We start from the raw sequence: 17,435 nt of genomic DNA, 5'->3' as shown, positions 1-17,435 counted from the left end.
ATGATTTCCACCAGACCCATCTTGAGAGCAAGAGCTCAGTTGCTTATAAAAATTGCCGCTCCATTAAGAACCTACGCTTCCGTCGGAGAAAGCATCTCGTCAAGCAAGGTCTTTGAAAACTCACCTGGTAATGACGTCAATTTAGCCGAGGAGACCAGTTCAGGCAAGTCCATCATCGTGGGCGTCCCCGGTGCGTTCAGCCCAGGCTGCTCAAAGTCACACGTCCCAGGCTACATCAAGAACTCCAAAGCATTTGGCGACAAGGGCTACAAGCAGATTTTTGTGGTTGCCGTCAATGACCCCTTTGTTACAAAGGCTTGGGGTGACGACTTGTCCGACGCAAATGGAGCGTCCAACGTTCGCTTCATAGCAGACCCCACTGGAGCGTTCACCAAAGAGCTTGACTTGCTTTTCGATGCTACCAAAGTCTTTGGCAATGAGCGGTCCAAGAGATACGCCTTGACTGTCGAGGATGGCAAGATAACCAACACTTTTGTCGAGCCTGACAACACTTCTGTCAATGTGTCAGATGCTGTAAAAGTTTTACAGGATATTTAAGTAGGGTCAAAATATAAAGAAAGAATTGATCTTCACGATTATTTCTATTCTAGTTGGCAATATCGGGGGTAAAAATGCTGGTTGCGTTCGCTTTGGTTGTCTGCCTTCCTCTTTCTCTCTCTGGTCTATGCTCTGAAATTTATCTGGCCCCTTAGAACCCAGTGACAATTGGGCGGTCTATTGATCATGTTGATCATGTGGAGACACGCGTTTAAAAGTTTTCAAACAGAAAGCAGCCGGAGCTTGCTTCGACTAGCTGGCTCGGCTCGTCAAACTTCAACCACCCCTAACTTTTCTCCAGAAGAGATCAAGAAATCCATTTCCTGGCTCGAAAAATTCTCCACATCAACCATACCAAGACACCACTTTCAAATAGCCTATAGCCGGTCATCGGGCCCCGGCGGCCAGAAAGTCAACAAAACCTCTTCCAAGGCCACGGTGTCGCTAGAGCCGGGACAATGGTTGGACCCTGGTGTCTGCTATTGGATCCCGATGCCAGTTCAAGCGCAACTCAAGTCCAAGGGAATCCGATACGCTACAAAGAGCAATGGCCTAATCATACAGAGCGACACAAGCCGAAATAGGGACGAAAACACCGAGCAGTGCTTCCAGCGGTTGGTGACGGAGATCAAGTCCACTGTCTATTTTGCAGGAGAGGCAAAAGATGAAGACAAACTCAAGTGGGCCCAGCTTGAGGAGAGCTTTAAGGAGCGGAAAAAATTCAACAAGAAGAAACAATCGGAAAAGAAACAGTCGAGGTCAAAGAAGTTTGATCTATGATGGAAAAAAGAAAATGGCGATGAAGCTGTTGTTTGTAAATATATTAAACACATTAGATTTGTTAGTTGATATCATACTCTTGGTGTTTGTTTCCTCTTGTCGTACATTTCATCAACAGGTGAAAAAAAAAGATGAACCAGAACAAACAAAAAACAACAACCAAACAACCACTACTCCTACGTATTCTGTTCAAGAAACCCCTTTTTTTTATTATCGTGACAACAACTATTGATGACAAGTGATGCTATAAGCAAGAAGGTTGACCAGCTCACGAGCTTATTCAAGTCAGTAGCGAGCGAAAAGGCTAAATTGGGCATCATCGCCTATGACAAGCAAGTGCCTCTCGACGACGCATTTGCGAAGCACGAACAAGCCGTTAGAGACGTTCTTCGGTTGGAACCAAAGGCTTTTCAATTCACAATAGACGATGATGCAGAAGCAACCCCCGACGATCAGAAGGAAGCTGTGGAACAATTCAATGCCAACGCAGAGTCCAAGATGAAGGAATTTGTCATATCCTGCGCATCTCAAGCATACTTTGCGTCCTTGATTGGTGGTAGTAGCACCCATTTAGCAGATAAAGACATCAACTTTGAGAACAAGATTGCAATAGCATTGGATTTGCTAGTGTGGATTGCAATCAAGGTGGAGGAATGCGGCAAGAGCGCCTTCTACCAAAGCTTGAGCATTATTTCGAGCCATTTAATGTGCATCTCAACCGCAAAAGTTGAGGAGTTTTGGCTGTATTTGGAAACGAGGCTCTCTACGATTCGAGACGAGCTTTTCACAAACAAGGTGGCAGAACGAATGCAGATCTTGCAACTTGCCAACTTGTTGGTCAACAAGTACCTGCGAACAGACCCCAGCGGCAAAACCGACTCCTACCGATCAGATACCCAGAATGACGTGTTTCATGCTCGCGTGCGGCAGTTTGTTACACAAGTGTTGGACTTCACCGACTCGACTGGCCTTAACAAGTTCTTCCACATTGCCAACCGAGATCCGCATCAGTTTATCACCAACGACAATTACTTGAACGACATTATAGACGTGCAAAAAATATTCAATGACCCATTGCATTATTTGAAGAAATCAAACTCCAAAGAGCTAGCGAGAATGACAAAAGTGCTTCGCGCTGTCTTGAAAGAATTGCTTCGCGAAGAGTGCAGGTTCATCAGGAAAAATCCCACGTTTGACCAATTTGCTTTTAGGGAGTTGGATCCCGAATCATGCGATCGCAGCTTTCTTCGCTTGAAATTCGAGTCCAAAAAGTATGTTCCAGAAGCGTTCTATGAATCACGGTTCAAGAACCGCAGCAAGAATGAATTCAACGAGTCAAAGACCAAGGATACCAAGTTTTTGTTTGCCGAGTTGGAGCTGTCGAAAGTGCGGGTGCGGTACATTTTGGAGATTTATTTTCTTGCTACTTTGTACTGCAGCTTGTCGCCATCAGCCAAGCTGAATTTCTTCAAAGAGGCGGGCGTTGCCGCGGGATCGAAACACGTCACCGATGACGAAGTCTCCGGTTCCGTTGCCAAAGAATACGATGGCATGAGAAGAGAGATACTAGCCGAGATGAAGAAGGTGGACCCTCTCATGACGCGCTTGTTTTCAAGCTTATTTGAAGAGGAGAGATTCTGGTGGCGCTGGCTACTACAAAAGGACCAAAAGGCAGCAGACTCGCTGTTTTTCGAAAAGACGTTGAGTCCCGAAGAACTCTTGGCAGCAGCAAGGAAAGCGGAGGAGATTTTCCCTTACAAGTCAAAGAAAAGCTTCAACAAGTATGTCACACCGCAAATCTCAAGAAAAATGCGCGTCGCTCAAGGGTTGGAGCATTTGAACCCAATGAAGCCCTTCAAGGTGGATCTTGCCGTGGACGCAATCGAAAAGCTTGTTCTGACTGAAACAGAGACAAAATCAAAGGCCGACAGAGACGCGATAGAGGAAGAGACTTGTTCTTTGAGGTGGAAGGCATTGCGGAAACAGAGATCGCAGAACTGGTTCACATGCAACTCGATTTTGAAGGTGGGAACTGGTGAGCCAAGTCTCAAGAGGAAGCATGAAGATGAGCAAACAGAAGCAGACCAACAAGACGAAGGCAGCAAGAAACCCAGAATTTCTCCTCTGTATGAATAAAAAGAATAGAATAGTAATTATATTAGTTTTCTCAAAGAGTAAGGATCATAAACTCGTACCAATTTGCGGAAAGGAAAGCGTTCTTTTGTATGGGGCAGGATGTTGGTTCCCTCAGCTGACACGTCTCTTCTGAAGACACCCAAAGGAAAATACAAAAAAAAGTGCAGCAGACGTTATTGTGGTTTTTTCTACTGCACCAACTCGAAAGGGACTGGCTGTTACTCTGATAATAAAAAAATACAAGAAGAACAGAAGATGCAAGACCGTGGCAACTCTTTGCTGTTCACGCCTACGTCTGAGGGACCCAGTAACCGTTGTTCAGAATTGGTTATGCCATCCACGGCGCGAGCGACGCTGCCAGCGACACGCGACCAACTCAGCAAATCTTTCAAATCGACACCATTGCAGCTGCAACAGGAGAAGGAGAAGGAAAGAAGGAGGAAGAGGAAGAAGAGGAAGACGCGATCGCTGACTGAAAATGGGAAACGCTCAAAAGGGGAAAGCAGATCGCCTTCACCGGAGGAGACTGAACCAACGAAAACACCAGCTTTACCCAGTTCATCGGGTGATACTGTGGAGCTCCCTCGGGAAAAAGTCGATATCAAACTTGGACACTGTCAATTGAACTCATCGCCTATAAAGAGCAACAGCCCCGTCAAGCTCAGGCTGCCTCCTCGTCCAGCCAATCTAGATGCTCACCATAGGAAGCGAAAAAGCGTCTTGTTTTCAGATAATCTTGTTTCGGACCTACCGAGTACACCGGAAAAGTGCTCGACTCCCAAGAGGTCGATTTTGAAGACGCATGATTTGATGAATCCGGTACCTGGTCTTGCTCATCCCAACAGCAGCAGCAGCCGCAGCAGGAGCGGCAGCACGAACTCATGGCTGCTCGACTCAACGCAAACAAAGCCGCAGTGTTTTAGTCCCAAGGACCCTGGTTTCTGGCTGCAAGGTATTGTCATTCAAGTCCGTGCCAATGCTCCCGAACTACCGCTCTTGGTTGAAGGATGCATATCGGTGTTGGCTGAAAGCTCCTTCACGAACCGCTTTGAAGTTTACGCGACGTTGAATGGCATCTGCAAGACGAATTCAAATGAAACCTTGATCAGCTTATTCTCAAAAAAGAGAGAAAGAAAATGCGAGATGGAAATCAACGACAGTCCGATCCGGGCACATATTCCCAACTGCCAGCAGGTAAGCATGGTCCTGGAATTTGTCGAGTTGACAATGAGAGACTTGCAAAATATGGAAAAGAAGATATTCATTGTGGACAAAGAGGCGATGGCGATGGACAAGGACAAGGAAAAGGAAAAGCTCAGTCCTGTCAAGAATGACCCTTTTGTAGTGCGCGGGATAAACCAAGCATTAAAGTTCTTTGGGCACATGCTTTCCATTGCCGAGCTAGCGAGCGGAATACCAATCGAGGCCCTTGAGTGGATCTTGAGACACTCAAGCGAGATGTTGACCCACCCGCGCATGTCAAAGACACTCGTGTCTCCCTACTTGACTTTGATCAAGGACTTTAATTTTGATCCAGCTCGCAAGCGGGCTCTTTTCGAGAACCACGACTTGGTGGAGCAAATACTTTTTGGCGTCGTCAACATGACGCCCTTCCCAAGCTTGTCGTTAATTGCCGAACGATTCTCCTGTCTCAGGAACTACATCATATGCTTCCCCCAATGTATGGCGAAACATTTTGGTCACTGGTTTGAAGCGCTCATTATTAGTCTTTGCAACATTACTAGCCCAATGTACCTGAAGTGTTTGAGCAACGGCGTCCAGTGCCTCCTCGAGGCGTCCAAGACATTTTTGGACAATATCCCAATTCAGAATTACGTTCGAAAGTTGCTTTCCATGCCGCCTCCTTCGAGACTGCTGCTGCTGCAACTGTTGCTGTTGTTCACCGCTGGTACAATTTATGCGGATGCCGATGCGGATTCCAATCGTGCAGCTTCGCAGAATGTCAGGCTTATCGATATCATGTTATTCCAGCTCAACGAGTTGATTAGCGCTGGGCAATACCAAATGGCAGTCGAGATTTGGATGGGGATGACCATGTTGGTGGGGAATGCAGGCACGCCATTTGAAAAATGGACCTATTTGGGAGAATGGTTGCAAATTCCTCGGTGCTGCTACAACTCGCAGAATAGAATTGCGAAAATATTGGCCATCAATTGTTGGAAGGCAGTTGTGTTTAACATTTGCAAAAATGAGTTGTTGGAAATCAGAAAGGAGTTGGACCAAGCGGCTAGACAGTCGAGCCCGATGGCGAACAAAAAAAAGAATAAGATGATGATGCCCGTTACAGCAAACTCGGCATTGAGGCCCAAATTGAGACTTTTGACTCACGTATTCCAGACTTTGGACGTGTCGCAAATGGACCAGGAATATGTCGATGCCCTTCACCAGCTCTTTCTCAGAATATTGTACTTGATTCTTTCACCGAGCATAATCAAACTGTCGAGATACCTCCACACGTTGTGGGTCAAAGTGATCCAATTCGTTCTTGCTCATTTCTATTTCAGAAAGAGCGCCTCGAGTGCCTACATGAATCAATTGGGCTTGCAGGTTTTGACACGACTAATCACCCAAGTCAAATGCAACAACACCCACGGTTTCAATGAATTGAGAGTGCTAGCGAGCGAAGAGGTGGATATTGGCCAAATCAGCGCAATCCCCCTGCGATGGATCCATGCTAATTTCGACGTGGTGATGCAAAACTTGATCTTGGCCGCCCAACTGGCCGGCTTGAGCTTAGAGCTGAAAGTGTCCTTTTTCAGAGTCTTTATAAATGCCATTCGTCCAGTGGTGCAGCGCGAGGATAAACCTTCTGCGACAACATATGATATTATTGATAATCTCCCCACGGTGTTGAGAGAGACTTTTGCCAAGGGTAAACCAACTTATGAAATAGTATACAAGATTGTGTTGAATTTGAACGACACTTTCAATCCATCAGATATGGTCAACGTGGATATTCAGGACCAGAGCTCAGACACACACCTTGACGTTTACACTACAATCTTGCAGCTTAGCATTGGGGCAATGAGCAAATGCGAGCAAGAGGAGATCCTAACGTTGATCTCGCGGGCACTCAACCTGCAAACAAGACTCGTGTTTGTTCATGATGCCTTGAGAATGCCAAATTTATCCGATGAGTCTCAGGGTCTCCTAGTGACACTCCTCAACTTACACAGTGCCAAAAAAATTGATACCGGTGCCACATCACTAGACCTCTATGGGGGTATTTGTGCCGTTATCAGAAGCAATTACGAGCTTTTGATCAAGAGAGTGATCCAGGCGGTGGTTTCTTCATCAGCAGAGGATTCACTATACGAAAACCTTTTACGTCTCAAGATCGATGCGTGGGACTTGCCCAAATTGGACTACACTTTGCTATTGTTGAAGGATGGACTTAGCAAGTCAATTCAAAGATTCGTGAACCACGCGGCGATGCTCCGGCTCCGACTCCGGCTCGGTGTTGACGACACCGTTGGTGTCTTGAAATTCCTCACCCAACACGACTTTTCCCGTACTTTGTTGTCGCTTCAAACCCCGATTCTTGAACTAATTGAGAGTCTAAGCGGACCGCAACGCACTGAAGCTTGTTTGGTGTTGAAAGAGTATTTGGTATACAAGTGTCGACAAGGCAACAAAGATGACGCTTACATTGACGCCATGAAGTGTGGTTGCTCTAAGAAAATGAAAGGGATGGATCTCGAGCCCAAACACGCGGCTAAGCTCACGAGGACTAATGGTGAGATAGAAAAGAGGCAAAGCTGTGTCAACTGTAGCAGCAATGGAGAAGATGACACACTGCAGAAAGTGTCGAATCAAGTATTGGGGTTCCCTTTGTCCATTCCTCCATATGTATACACCGATATTGGCTCCTCAATCGGAGACAAAATAGATGCAAACTGCAAAGACGACAATGGAGCGCTGCTAGTATCACAGTCCAGTGGCATGGAAGAGGACTTTGGTGAAGGGAATCTGCAATGCAGTTTGCAATGCAACTTTACTCCAGCACTGTCCATCTATATGGAGGAGCCTGACCACAAGGAAGAAAAACAACATGGAGAGAGCCAGCAATCACAGCTTCTGGAAACTGAATCAATCAAAAGCGTTGAACGTGCTCCCTCAAATGGCTCGGCAAACATTAACATCTCGCAAGTGGACACTCTTACCCTCACAGTTACACCGCTGGTGCCTCAACTTGACCAGGTTTCAACAGCAAGCACAAATCCCAACCAAAAGAATTGTAGCGAACTTCAAAGTTTCAGCAGTTTGGAATGCCCAGACAGTAGCGCAGACACATCCGGCTCTGCGGACTTGTCAACAGTGACTGAGGTGAAGAACGTCGGAGCATTGACGGATGCCGATGTCAAGATCCGTGGTCGAAAAAGGCCCCGTGCAGAAGCAGTTGATGAGGATAGAAACGCCAAGCTATTGAAAGTCCTGACACCCACCTGTGTCTTTTAGAACTAAGGAGGAAGTACTGAATAACTCACACACCCACACACCCACACACCCACACACATATCAAAGATGATGCCCTGAAACGAGTAGACCCAGCTTCTCAAGTTTATAGTAAAGTCAAGAGAAATAGCAGGACGAACAGTAGATACTGTATTTGCCCCCCATACCGAGTCTCAGTGGTGGCCCGGTTTCATTCCACTGGTACCCTTTTCTCAAACCCCCCACACTTTCCTTTTTTATGTTAATTTTTTTTCCGCTTTACGATACCGAACTTGATACAAAGTACGGGGCCACATGTTCACGTTGATGTGGACAATCCTCTTTTGCTCTCGAAAACTTCACCTCCACCTCCACCTCCACCTTCAGTTTGATTTGACTTGAAACTCTTTCCTGGTACAGGAATTCAATTGATCTTTTCAATAAGAAGAGCTGGACTCAGCGGTTTAATTTCTGAAAGTTTAAACGGCAACAGCAACCACGTACAAGGAAGGGGGGATGTCGATTGTACCTTACAATTCCAACAGCGACATTCTATACCACAATCCAGACGATGGCGTGCTCATTCTACATGATCCGCAGCAAAACTCGATTCAACTCCTTTCCACACTTACACTAGACAGCGAGCAGCCTCGTCGACCGCCTCAAGAACGTACCATTCCCTCCAAGCCCTATGACGGTGCGTCTTTCAAGTCGTACCCCGAGGCAACGGCAGGCCACAAGTGCCCCAATTGCGGATTCACGTGGGACGAGTACGAAACGTCGAGAGGACTACCACGACGTGACAGTGCCGTGGGCGACATGCACACTCACACTCGTGTCAAGGGAACTCTCACGGGACAAGTTGACGGTGGCAAGATCAACCTCCCGCGAGCTTTCATGCATCGGGATTACTTTAAACTACTATCGCAGATTCCGCACAACAGGGGGCATAACAAGAAGCACGTAGAGGAGGGGGAAACGGAGGAGGGGAATGGCAAGGGGTCGTTCATACCAGAAGGTGTGTTCAACCAGGGCTACTTCAAACGGTTCTTTCGAAAGGTAGCGCCGTACATTTTGGGGTCGGGCGCTCATGCCCAAGTATACAAAGTCGAACATGTGCTAAATGACATTGTGTTGGGGACATATGCAGTCAAACGAATTAGTGTGGGTGACAAATATGAGTTGTTGGAGCAAGTGGTGAATGAGGTGCTCATTCTTTACGAGTTGTCGGCCAAGAATGCAAACGAGAGCAACTTGATCCGCTACAATCACGTGTGGTTGGAGCTCGGCGACCTAGACGACCTGTCTGCTTTCATCTTGCCCACTTCGACGTTTGACAATGCAAAGCCTCAAAAAGTGCCGTACATGTTCATCTTGCAGCAGTACTGCGACGGAGGACATCTTGAAGATTTAATTTCGAAAAACTATGCTACAAACGATAGCTTGAGCTATAGCGAGAGAGTGCTTTTAGAGAGAAGAAGACGAAAAGACCGCAGGACGGGCAACACGCGACTCGAAAAGCCGAAATGGTTGAGCAATTTTGAGATTTGGAAGTTTTTCCATGACGTTGCCACTGGCGTAAACTACTTGCACAAGCATGGCATCTTGCATAGAGACCTCAAGCCCTCGAATTGTCTCATGGATGTCAAGTACACGGCGGGGTTGGAAATTCCCAACCAATTTGACAATGTCGAGACGCTAGAGCAGACGATTTTTGATTTGCCAAAAGTCTTGGTTTCGGATTTTGGAGAAGGGAAATTTATCGACAAGCATAAAAACTCTCGGTTGAAGAATTCGGATAGACAGGGAAACACCGGTACATTGGAATTTACCGCGCCGGAGTTGTGGATCTACTCGGGAGAAATCCTGGGTGGTGGCCATGGTGGTGGTGATGGTGGTAGTGGCGGTGGTGTTGGTGCGGAAAAAAGCTTTGTCAATGATTTCACCTACGAGAGCGATATATATTCCTTGGGGCTCATCTTGTGCTATCTATGCACGGGCTCGTTGCCGTTTGCATCTTTAGTCAAGGGCGAAAATGATCCTCAAGTTGCAAGAGACGCCATTTTAAACTGGTATGAAAGTCTCACGCTAGAGTCATATGGGGATTGGTTCAAGGACAGAGTGGTTGACATCCAAGATTCCTTTGACGAATGCATGGAGAGTTTTATGGCTTTGTCCTTTGAGATGATACGCGGAACCAGCTCTGACATTGACAACGCGTCTACAGGAAGATGCGGGTCAAAGGAAGTGTTGCTCATGTTGAATGAGATAAAATTAAAGTATCTTGTGCGAGCAGCACCCAACAAGATGATGAATAGTCCAGTCTCGGTGAACCCTCGAGCTGTACCAAGGACAGACGGCCTTACGTTGTATTACCCCCATGCCAATGGATTGAAGGAACGAGACGACCCCACCGAAGTTGCCCAAAATTCAGCCTCGGAGGCAGTTGAAGAGGACGACGACTTGATGTTTGAGAAAGAGCAGGATGTCGACCATTTCAATCTCACGGAGGAGGAGCACGAGGCGGAGATTCCGCCTCCTCAACCTCACCTTTCAGACTTTGGAAAACGCTACATCACCTCCGTTCAGATGCAAAGATTGCCGTTTTATTGCATTGAATTGTTGATCTTGGAGTATTTGTCCACCTATTCCCCGCACTATTCACAGACAGCGTTGAAAGTTCTCATTTACGTCACTATTGGCCTCGATATGTTCTTGGAAGAGTTTCAATACATGCAATCAGGGATTTTCATTGCTATCTCCGTGGGCATGTCCATTCAGTTAGGATATGCAATTGGATGCCAGAACAAGGCATTTGCTGCTCTCTAGTGAGAAAAGAGTGACGTTTTATATGTATCTCAGCAGAAATTTTGTCCATAGATTTAACCTAGAAATGAAGGATCGCTTGTATAGTAATATATATCGTTGTACAGTTGAACGAATCAACTTTTGGCTCAAACCAGCAGGTTGAGCGCTTCTGCCCCCATCTTCAAATTATTTTCCGAGCCACATACCTTCTAATTTTTTTTCTCCATCGCGAACGTGGATATGGATGTATCAGGTTAGAAACCGCAATATTCACTTGGAAAATAAAGCACCGTAGACTAGATGGGACTGAAGAGAAGTCGAGAGTCTGATGCTATAACTGTTAACAGTCGGAAAAAGCAGAAGGGGTATTTGAAGGATTCTTCTGTTGTCAGCAACACAAAACTAAGCAATTCATTCGAGTCGTTAAACGCTGCCCGTGATGGTGATGGTGATGATAATGAAGAATATCTGGATTCGGAAGTTATCTATGACTACAATGATAAGAGCCGGACGGGCGACACTGAGCTTGCACTTTTAGATAGTAGCGACAACGAAGGAGATGACGATGACGGTGAGGGCGACGACAACGACAACGACGACGGCGATGATGATGGTGACGAAGTACATGTTGAGGGAGATGACAAAGATGTCGAGAATGACAACAACAATGAAAACGAATTAACCAAGAATCAAGATTTCATAGAGTTTGGTTTTGCCTCCAGCGACGACGACGAAGACGGAAGCAACATGGGATTCGATGACGAAGAGAGTTATCTGGATGACGAACCGAGCAAAGAGAAAAAACCTTCAGAGCCCAATTGCTTGTACCCCTGGGTTAAAAACCACGATCACTCCCAACAGAGAGAAGTGGCCGACTGGTTGACTCTAGAAATGAAGGACTTTGTCAACTACATCTCTCCTTCAAGCGAAGAGATTGTCACGAGGAACCTCGTGATCAACACGCTAAAGACGGAAATTTCCAAATTTTGGCCCGGCACTGAAACACACGTTTTCGGGTCATCAGCCACAGACTTGTATCTACCTGGGTCTGATATCGATATGGTGGTGATCTCCAGTGCCGGCGACTACGAAAATAGATCACGGTTGTACCAGCTATCCTCATTTCTCAAAGCGAAAAAGCTCGCCAAAAACATGGAGGTGATTGCCGGCGCCAAGGTGCCGATCATCAAATTCGTTGACCCTCATTCCGAGCTTCACATCGACATCTCGTTTGAACGAACCAATGGCCTCGATGCAGCCAGGCGAATACGAAAGTGGTTGGTGTCGACCCCTGGCTTACGAGAGTTGGTCTTGGTTGTCAAGCAGTTTTTGCGGTCGAGAAAGTTGAACAATGTGCACGTGGGCGGACTTGGAGGTTATGCCACGATCATCATGTGTTATCATTTCTTGAGGCTACATCCCAAGGTTTCTACGGGTACAATGCGCTCTTCGGATAACTTGGGGGTGCTATTGATTGAATTTTTCGAGCTATACGGGCGCAATTTCTCCTACGACAACTTGATCATTTCCTTGGACTCGACAACTGACGAGCCGCGCTATTTGCAAAAAGACCGATACTCAGTGTTGAACACTGCAAGAAACACTTTTGCCATCGTCATTCAAGATCCAGCTGATGCTCATAATAACATAACCAGGTCCTCTTACAATCTCCGGGACTTGAAAAAGGCGTTTGGAGGAGCATACCAGTTGTTGGTTGCCAAATGCTACGAGTTGCATGGAGCTTCGTATAAGGCACGATTGAACCAGCTGATTTTGGGTGACATTATCAAGTTCAAGGGCAAAGAGAGGCATTTCAGAGACGAGCGGCATTTGGTCGTCAACGAGGCGCTCGTGAGCCATGAAGAGTACGCGGTTAGGACAAAAACAGGAGACAATAACGAGTTTTATTTTTCAGACATGACCAGCGAAGAGGAGTACTCGCCAACGTTGGCCTCCGTCAATTCAGCAACAAAACTGCCCACTCCAGCCAAAGCCAAAACCGTAGCTCCAACCCCGCTCACGAATAAAGCGAAGGACACCAAGAAGTTGGTTGAGTCCTTTTTGAGCTTGGAAAAGTCGGAGAATGAGGATGAGGATGAACCTAAATCTGAATCTCAGTCTGACTCTGACCATGACCTGAAATCTTTGCTGCGATCAAAGCCCAAGAGTTCGCTAGACAAGGATACCAAGAGAGATTACTGGCGCCAAAAAGGTTTAGATCTATAGAGATACATAGAAACAAGGTGCCCTCACTCGCTTTTTTCATTTTTATTTCCACAATTAGCAACAGCTCGACGCGTTGTTTCTCGAGCCAAGCATCAAGCCCACGTTTTCCCTGGGCGAGTTCAACTGGTTGTAATAACTTTCAATAAACGAGTCACTGATGCCATCAACGATATCATCGAACAACTCAACGATCCCCACGTTACTCTTGGAACTCGTCTCATGGAAAGAAACCACCGATTCCTCCAGCTCCACGAGCTCTTGAACTTGGCGCGACACCAGCTGCATCACCAGCTCGTCCTTCACCAAATCGGCCTTGGTTCCAATGAGCCGTATGTCCACTTTATCGCTCGTGGACGAATTGTTCAATTCAAGCTGCTGGATCCAGTATTTCGCAGTGGTGAAAGTCGAGGCAAAATTAGCCAAGTCGAAACATACCAACGCCGTTTTCGCGTTGCGGTAGTACATCGGAGTAAGCGAGCGATATCGTTCTTGGCCCGCGGTATCCCATATCTCGAGTTTGAAATGGTGCTCGGGTCGCTGGCGTGATGAATAAATTTTGGTTATGTAGGCTGCGCCGATGGTGTTGGTTGTGTGGGCTTCGAATGAATCGGATGTGAAGCGGTGGACTAGTGAGGTTTTCCCCACGGCTGATTCGCCGAGCACGACTATCTTGTAGTCTGGAGGCGGCTGAGATTCTCGAGTATTCGGCATGGCTGATATAAAAAGGGGGGGTGGGGGAAGTGAATTGGCCCTTGGCTAGAGGAACGGGCTAAGAAATTAGAGTGGTAGGGGGAGATGTAAGATATCAAGATATGCCAATAGATTTGTGTGAGTGGATTCTCACCCTCCCCCTCGCGGAAAACACTCTGAGCTCCTACCAACAGCAGCCCCAAAAAAACAACATTTCCGCTAAACATTCAAGAAATAGATAAATCGACAAACTGCTAAGAAGATTTGTAAGGTGACTGAAATCAACAAAATGTTTGTTTAATTTTTTACTTTGTAAGTCGACTTATATACATCTACATAGAACCTAAACGACAAACACTTCGAGTAATTTCCCAATATCCAATCCATCTCCCGTGTTGATGTCAAATATCTTAAGCCCATCAAGATTGAAAACACCCCGTTTGTTGCCAACGAGTTCCATCCCCGTTTCGAAAACCAGGTGCGGATCCATCGGACCGATCCTGATGTCATTGTTCAAAAAAATGATGCCTGCTTCTTCTCGATACGATTTGGCGGCATTGGTTTGAGAATCTGCAGCATATGCAAGGTCCAAATTCACCGGATCGCGTACAATTAGCGATAGGTTCAATCGGTGCGGCGAGTCATTAATAGCTTGTATTTTCCAGTTCATCACTTGGCCCAAGCCTATTTCGAGTTTCCCGATAAACGTGAGCCTCAAGCCAGTCAAGGACGAGTTGACATTACCCGATAAGCTTATCGTCACCGCGGACGGTTGTCTAGTTGCACTCAGCCTGATGCGTCTTGTAATTGGGTTCCCCAGTACCAAGTTGTTTGTGCTAAAAGCAGATGAACCGTTTGCCCCCTTTGCCTTGTATATGCTGTGATTTATGGCCTTTTGCCGAAGCATTGGCGCGTGGGGGAGATTGTTCTGGGAGTCGACCGAACTTTGGTAGTTTGTTCGAAGTGCATGGTTGATTGGAGGCGCAGCGAGCCCAAAGTCCAAATACGGCGCCCATTCTGTTTGTATCGTGTTTGTTATGTCCTGGTACTGCTGCTCGCCGCTGAGTTTCTGAATCCTAGCCTTGAGACAGATCAGTACACGCTTGTATAGGTCTCGACTCGTGTGGTCATTGATTGTGAACTTGTATATCGAATTGAGGGAATCATTCGAGCTCATGCGTTTTGGCGGCACCCTCACCGGTTCTGCTTGTCCTAGCTCGAATGAAGCTGTGAGGTCCACAATCTCGACATGCACATCACCCTCAGTTGCACTGCGTAAGTCTTCAGAGCACTCAATGTTGATTGCGGCTAGTAGCATATCGTTTCTCCCCGCGGGTTTAGTCGACTTCATTTTCATAACCAAAGCGGGTACAATGGGGAAATTGACACTGGCAACGATTGAAACTGCTTCATCGCGCGGAACATTTTCACTCCTCACAACCTCTGCACCTTCTTTGGATCTGTTTTGGTGGTTGTCCCTCTCTGAAGCTGGCATGAAATTTTTCAACACTTCATCAGCAGGGTGCTGCACGGCTTTTTCAGTTTTCGATGCTGGTTGCACGGACTCACATTCTAGAATCAAATAGGGGTCTTTCAATTGAGTCCGAGGATATGCGATTGGAACTTCAATCTCCCACATTTTGGTGTTGTTCTCCTCGGCAACCACCGCTTTCTCTTGTAGGTCCCAGCTTGCAAAGGCATCAGTGTAGTAGCCATTCGAGTCACTTTTTACTGCCATTTTCTCCGAGGATGATATTCGTGCTCTGAGAGTGAGGCTGGAGTCCGAAGCAACATTGGACGCTATGACGTAGGCCTCTAGTCGCTCATCGAAAAACACGAGATCTCGATTCTCGACATTTTCCGGCTCTTTGAGAATGCTGGCTTTATCAGCGTGTTGTCTTTTCGGTACGACAATCTTTAGTTGCATCGTCGATTTGTCCAACGGGCGATTTCTCAGGGAAAACCGCTGTTCGAGGTGGATACATAAATATATACATATATGAATATGTAAGTATAAATTTCTCGCGACCAGTGGCTCACGCGCAATCGTTGGTAAAAACCATCCATCATCACAATCACTGGCTTGTTCTTCTTTCAACTTCACGATTAACAAGAGTTGCAGTTCTTTCTATTAATACCCTATATATAGACCGCCATCTCTATCATCGAGCTCATCTGCGATGAATTTCACCGCTTCCGATTTGGGATCCCAACCCAATTTCGCAGTGCATTGAACATTTTTCAACAATGGTAGCCTGCCATCGTCGATTGCAACAGCCAAGTCCATGGCTTCGAGTCTATTCAGTGTTCCCAACAGCCCGCTGCTATTTATGTACAATGTTCGCAACGGGCGCATGTAACCAGAATAGTCCAAGAAATGTTCATCAAAAAACATGTTGGACAAGTAGTCGACGCAAACTTCGAGCACTCTCAAATGCGGACAGTAGTGGAAAACTTCGTCTAGGGTGTTTCCCTTCAAGCCGGGCATCGGGTACTGGACCTTGAGGGTTTTGAGATTGATGCCGATTCTGTACATGATTTGCTTGAGGCCAAGGTCACTCACCGAGGGGCAATGCGCAAACTCAAGATGGGTTATTGACTCGGGAAACTCCGAATGATACAAGAACTCGTCGTTGATGCCTCCCGATAGCCGTAGGAATGACAAGTTAGGCGGCCATGTAATCTTGGCGTAATCGTCAATCTCGATTGAAGATCTAGGAAACGACAAGTGAGTGAGGCTCGGTAGATTTTCTATGGAACGGAAAAGCTCGGTGAGATTCAACGTTTCCGAGACTAGTCGAAGATCCAAAATCTTGAGGTGCTGGCAGTTTTTCAACGCAATCAAAGGTCCCAATCCAAAGCTTGTTTGCGGAGCAACAAAGCTTTGCAAGTTCTTTCTTGATTGCTTCAATAGTCGCGCAACAAACGCGTTCTTGCCCGATTGTATCACATACGCCAAGTCTAGCGAAAAGATGTAGTTGCCTAGTTTTTTGTTGTTGGACAATGTTTCCACAAAGTTTAAGAAATTGGTGCCTCTCAAATGCGGCGCACGGTAAATCATCGGTAGGATGATCAGGTAAAAGAGCTTGCATACGCGCATAAACTTGGGTTTGAGTTTGCCCCAGCCGTCAAGTATCTCAAATATATTGACAAAGATCTCTGCTGGCAAAAGCATGAGATCTCGAGCTGCCTCTGCCTCTGCCTCTGCCTGAGCTTGAGCTTGAGCTTGCCCCAGGAACTCGCTATTTCGCCCTTGGAGCGCACACTGCAAAATGTCAACTTTTTCAAATTTGCTTAGTGGCCACATCTTGCCCTTACTGGTGGTGACGACGCTCGGCAAATGGTAAACAGATCGCACTTCTATACCATTCTTGAACCTGTTGAGATTGGTCTGTGCCAAAGTCGTCTCCTTTTGCTGTTGCTCCTCGCCTTCATCATCGGAGTTTTTCAGAAATGTGCTCGATTTATAACTCCTATACGGAGCACGCACCTTCTTGGGCCTGCTTTTATTTGCTATCTTGAAACGGTTGGCAAATTGAAAACGAAAAGTGAAAAGAAAAGGAAAGACAAAACTTGAAGACAGGTTATGTAAAAAAACAAAATGGCAACTGCTTATCTCCTCTTTTTTGCGTGGGGCTGGACCACAATTACAGTGATGAGGTTCAAGTGTATGAGGTTCCCGTTTGATGGTTGTGTAAAAGAGGGGCCCCGGCTCAAAAGGAGATATTATGATGACCAGCAAAGTCGTGTGCTTTGATCAGGCGAAAAAAAGCGTGAGCAGT

The 17,435-nt window shown here is 46.5% G+C and overlaps 9 protein-coding genes across 9 annotated transcripts; 6 read left to right on the top strand and 3 right to left on the bottom strand. All coding sequences in view use genetic code 12, as the record gives it.

The window, feature by feature from the left end:
* On the top strand, positions 1-558 carry LODBEIA_P26740 (uncharacterized protein; the record flags this gene model as incomplete). The annotated part of the gene is made up of 1 exon (XM_066972699.1): positions 1-558. The coding sequence occupies one exon, from the start codon at positions 1-3 to the stop codon at positions 556-558; it is 558 nt and encodes a 185-aa protein (XP_066829612.1).
* Positions 559-753: 195 nt separating this feature from the next.
* LODBEIA_P26730 (uncharacterized protein) lies at positions 754-1,338 on the top strand (the record flags this gene model as incomplete). Its single annotated transcript, XM_066972698.1, has 1 exon — positions 754-1,338. One exon carries the CDS (start codon positions 754-756, stop codon positions 1,336-1,338), a length of 585 nt encoding a protein of 194 aa, XP_066829611.1.
* A 231-nt stretch (positions 1,339-1,569) lies between these two features.
* LODBEIA_P26720 (uncharacterized protein) lies at positions 1,570-3,474 on the top strand (the record flags this gene model as incomplete). Its single annotated transcript, XM_066972697.1, has 1 exon — positions 1,570-3,474. One exon carries the CDS (start codon positions 1,570-1,572, stop codon positions 3,472-3,474), a length of 1,905 nt encoding a protein of 634 aa, XP_066829610.1.
* Positions 3,475-3,729: 255 nt separating this feature from the next.
* LODBEIA_P26710 (uncharacterized protein) lies at positions 3,730-7,953 on the top strand (the record flags this gene model as incomplete). The annotated part of the gene is made up of 1 exon (XM_066972696.1): positions 3,730-7,953. One exon carries the CDS (start codon positions 3,730-3,732, stop codon positions 7,951-7,953), a length of 4,224 nt encoding a protein of 1,407 aa, XP_066829609.1.
* Positions 7,954-8,445: 492 nt separating this feature from the next.
* Positions 8,446-10,758, top strand: LODBEIA_P26700 (uncharacterized protein; the record flags this gene model as incomplete). The annotated part of the gene is made up of 1 exon (XM_066972695.1): positions 8,446-10,758. The coding sequence occupies one exon, from the start codon at positions 8,446-8,448 to the stop codon at positions 10,756-10,758; it is 2,313 nt and encodes a 770-aa protein (XP_066829608.1).
* Positions 10,759-11,037: 279 nt separating this feature from the next.
* Positions 11,038-12,963, top strand: LODBEIA_P26690 (uncharacterized protein; the record flags this gene model as incomplete). Its single annotated transcript, XM_066972693.1, has 1 exon — positions 11,038-12,963. The coding sequence occupies one exon, from the start codon at positions 11,038-11,040 to the stop codon at positions 12,961-12,963; it is 1,926 nt and encodes a 641-aa protein (XP_066829607.1).
* Positions 12,964-13,017: 54 nt separating this feature from the next.
* LODBEIA_P26680 (uncharacterized protein) lies at positions 13,018-13,674 on the bottom strand (the record flags this gene model as incomplete). The annotated part of the gene is made up of 1 exon (XM_066972692.1): positions 13,018-13,674. The coding sequence occupies one exon, from the start codon at positions 13,672-13,674 to the stop codon at positions 13,018-13,020; it is 657 nt and encodes a 218-aa protein (XP_066829606.1).
* A 322-nt stretch (positions 13,675-13,996) lies between these two features.
* Positions 13,997-15,580, bottom strand: LODBEIA_P26670 (uncharacterized protein; the record flags this gene model as incomplete). Its single annotated transcript, XM_066972691.1, has 1 exon — positions 13,997-15,580. The coding sequence occupies one exon, from the start codon at positions 15,578-15,580 to the stop codon at positions 13,997-13,999; it is 1,584 nt and encodes a 527-aa protein (XP_066829605.1).
* Positions 15,581-15,784: 204 nt separating this feature from the next.
* On the bottom strand, positions 15,785-16,960 carry LODBEIA_P26660 (uncharacterized protein; the record flags this gene model as incomplete). The annotated part of the gene is made up of 1 exon (XM_066972690.1): positions 15,785-16,960. One exon carries the CDS (start codon positions 16,958-16,960, stop codon positions 15,785-15,787), a length of 1,176 nt encoding a protein of 391 aa, XP_066829604.1.
* Positions 16,961-17,435: the final 475 nt, after the last annotated feature.

The sequence above is a fragment of the Lodderomyces beijingensis genome, assembly GCF_963989305.1.
Source record: "Lodderomyces beijingensis strain CBS 14171 genome assembly, chromosome: 3".
NCBI lineage: Eukaryota > Fungi > Ascomycota > Pichiomycetes > Serinales > Debaryomycetaceae > Lodderomyces > Lodderomyces beijingensis.
Note: the sequence above shows the minus strand (reverse complement) of the source record. Positions and strands in the feature narration are given on the sequence as shown.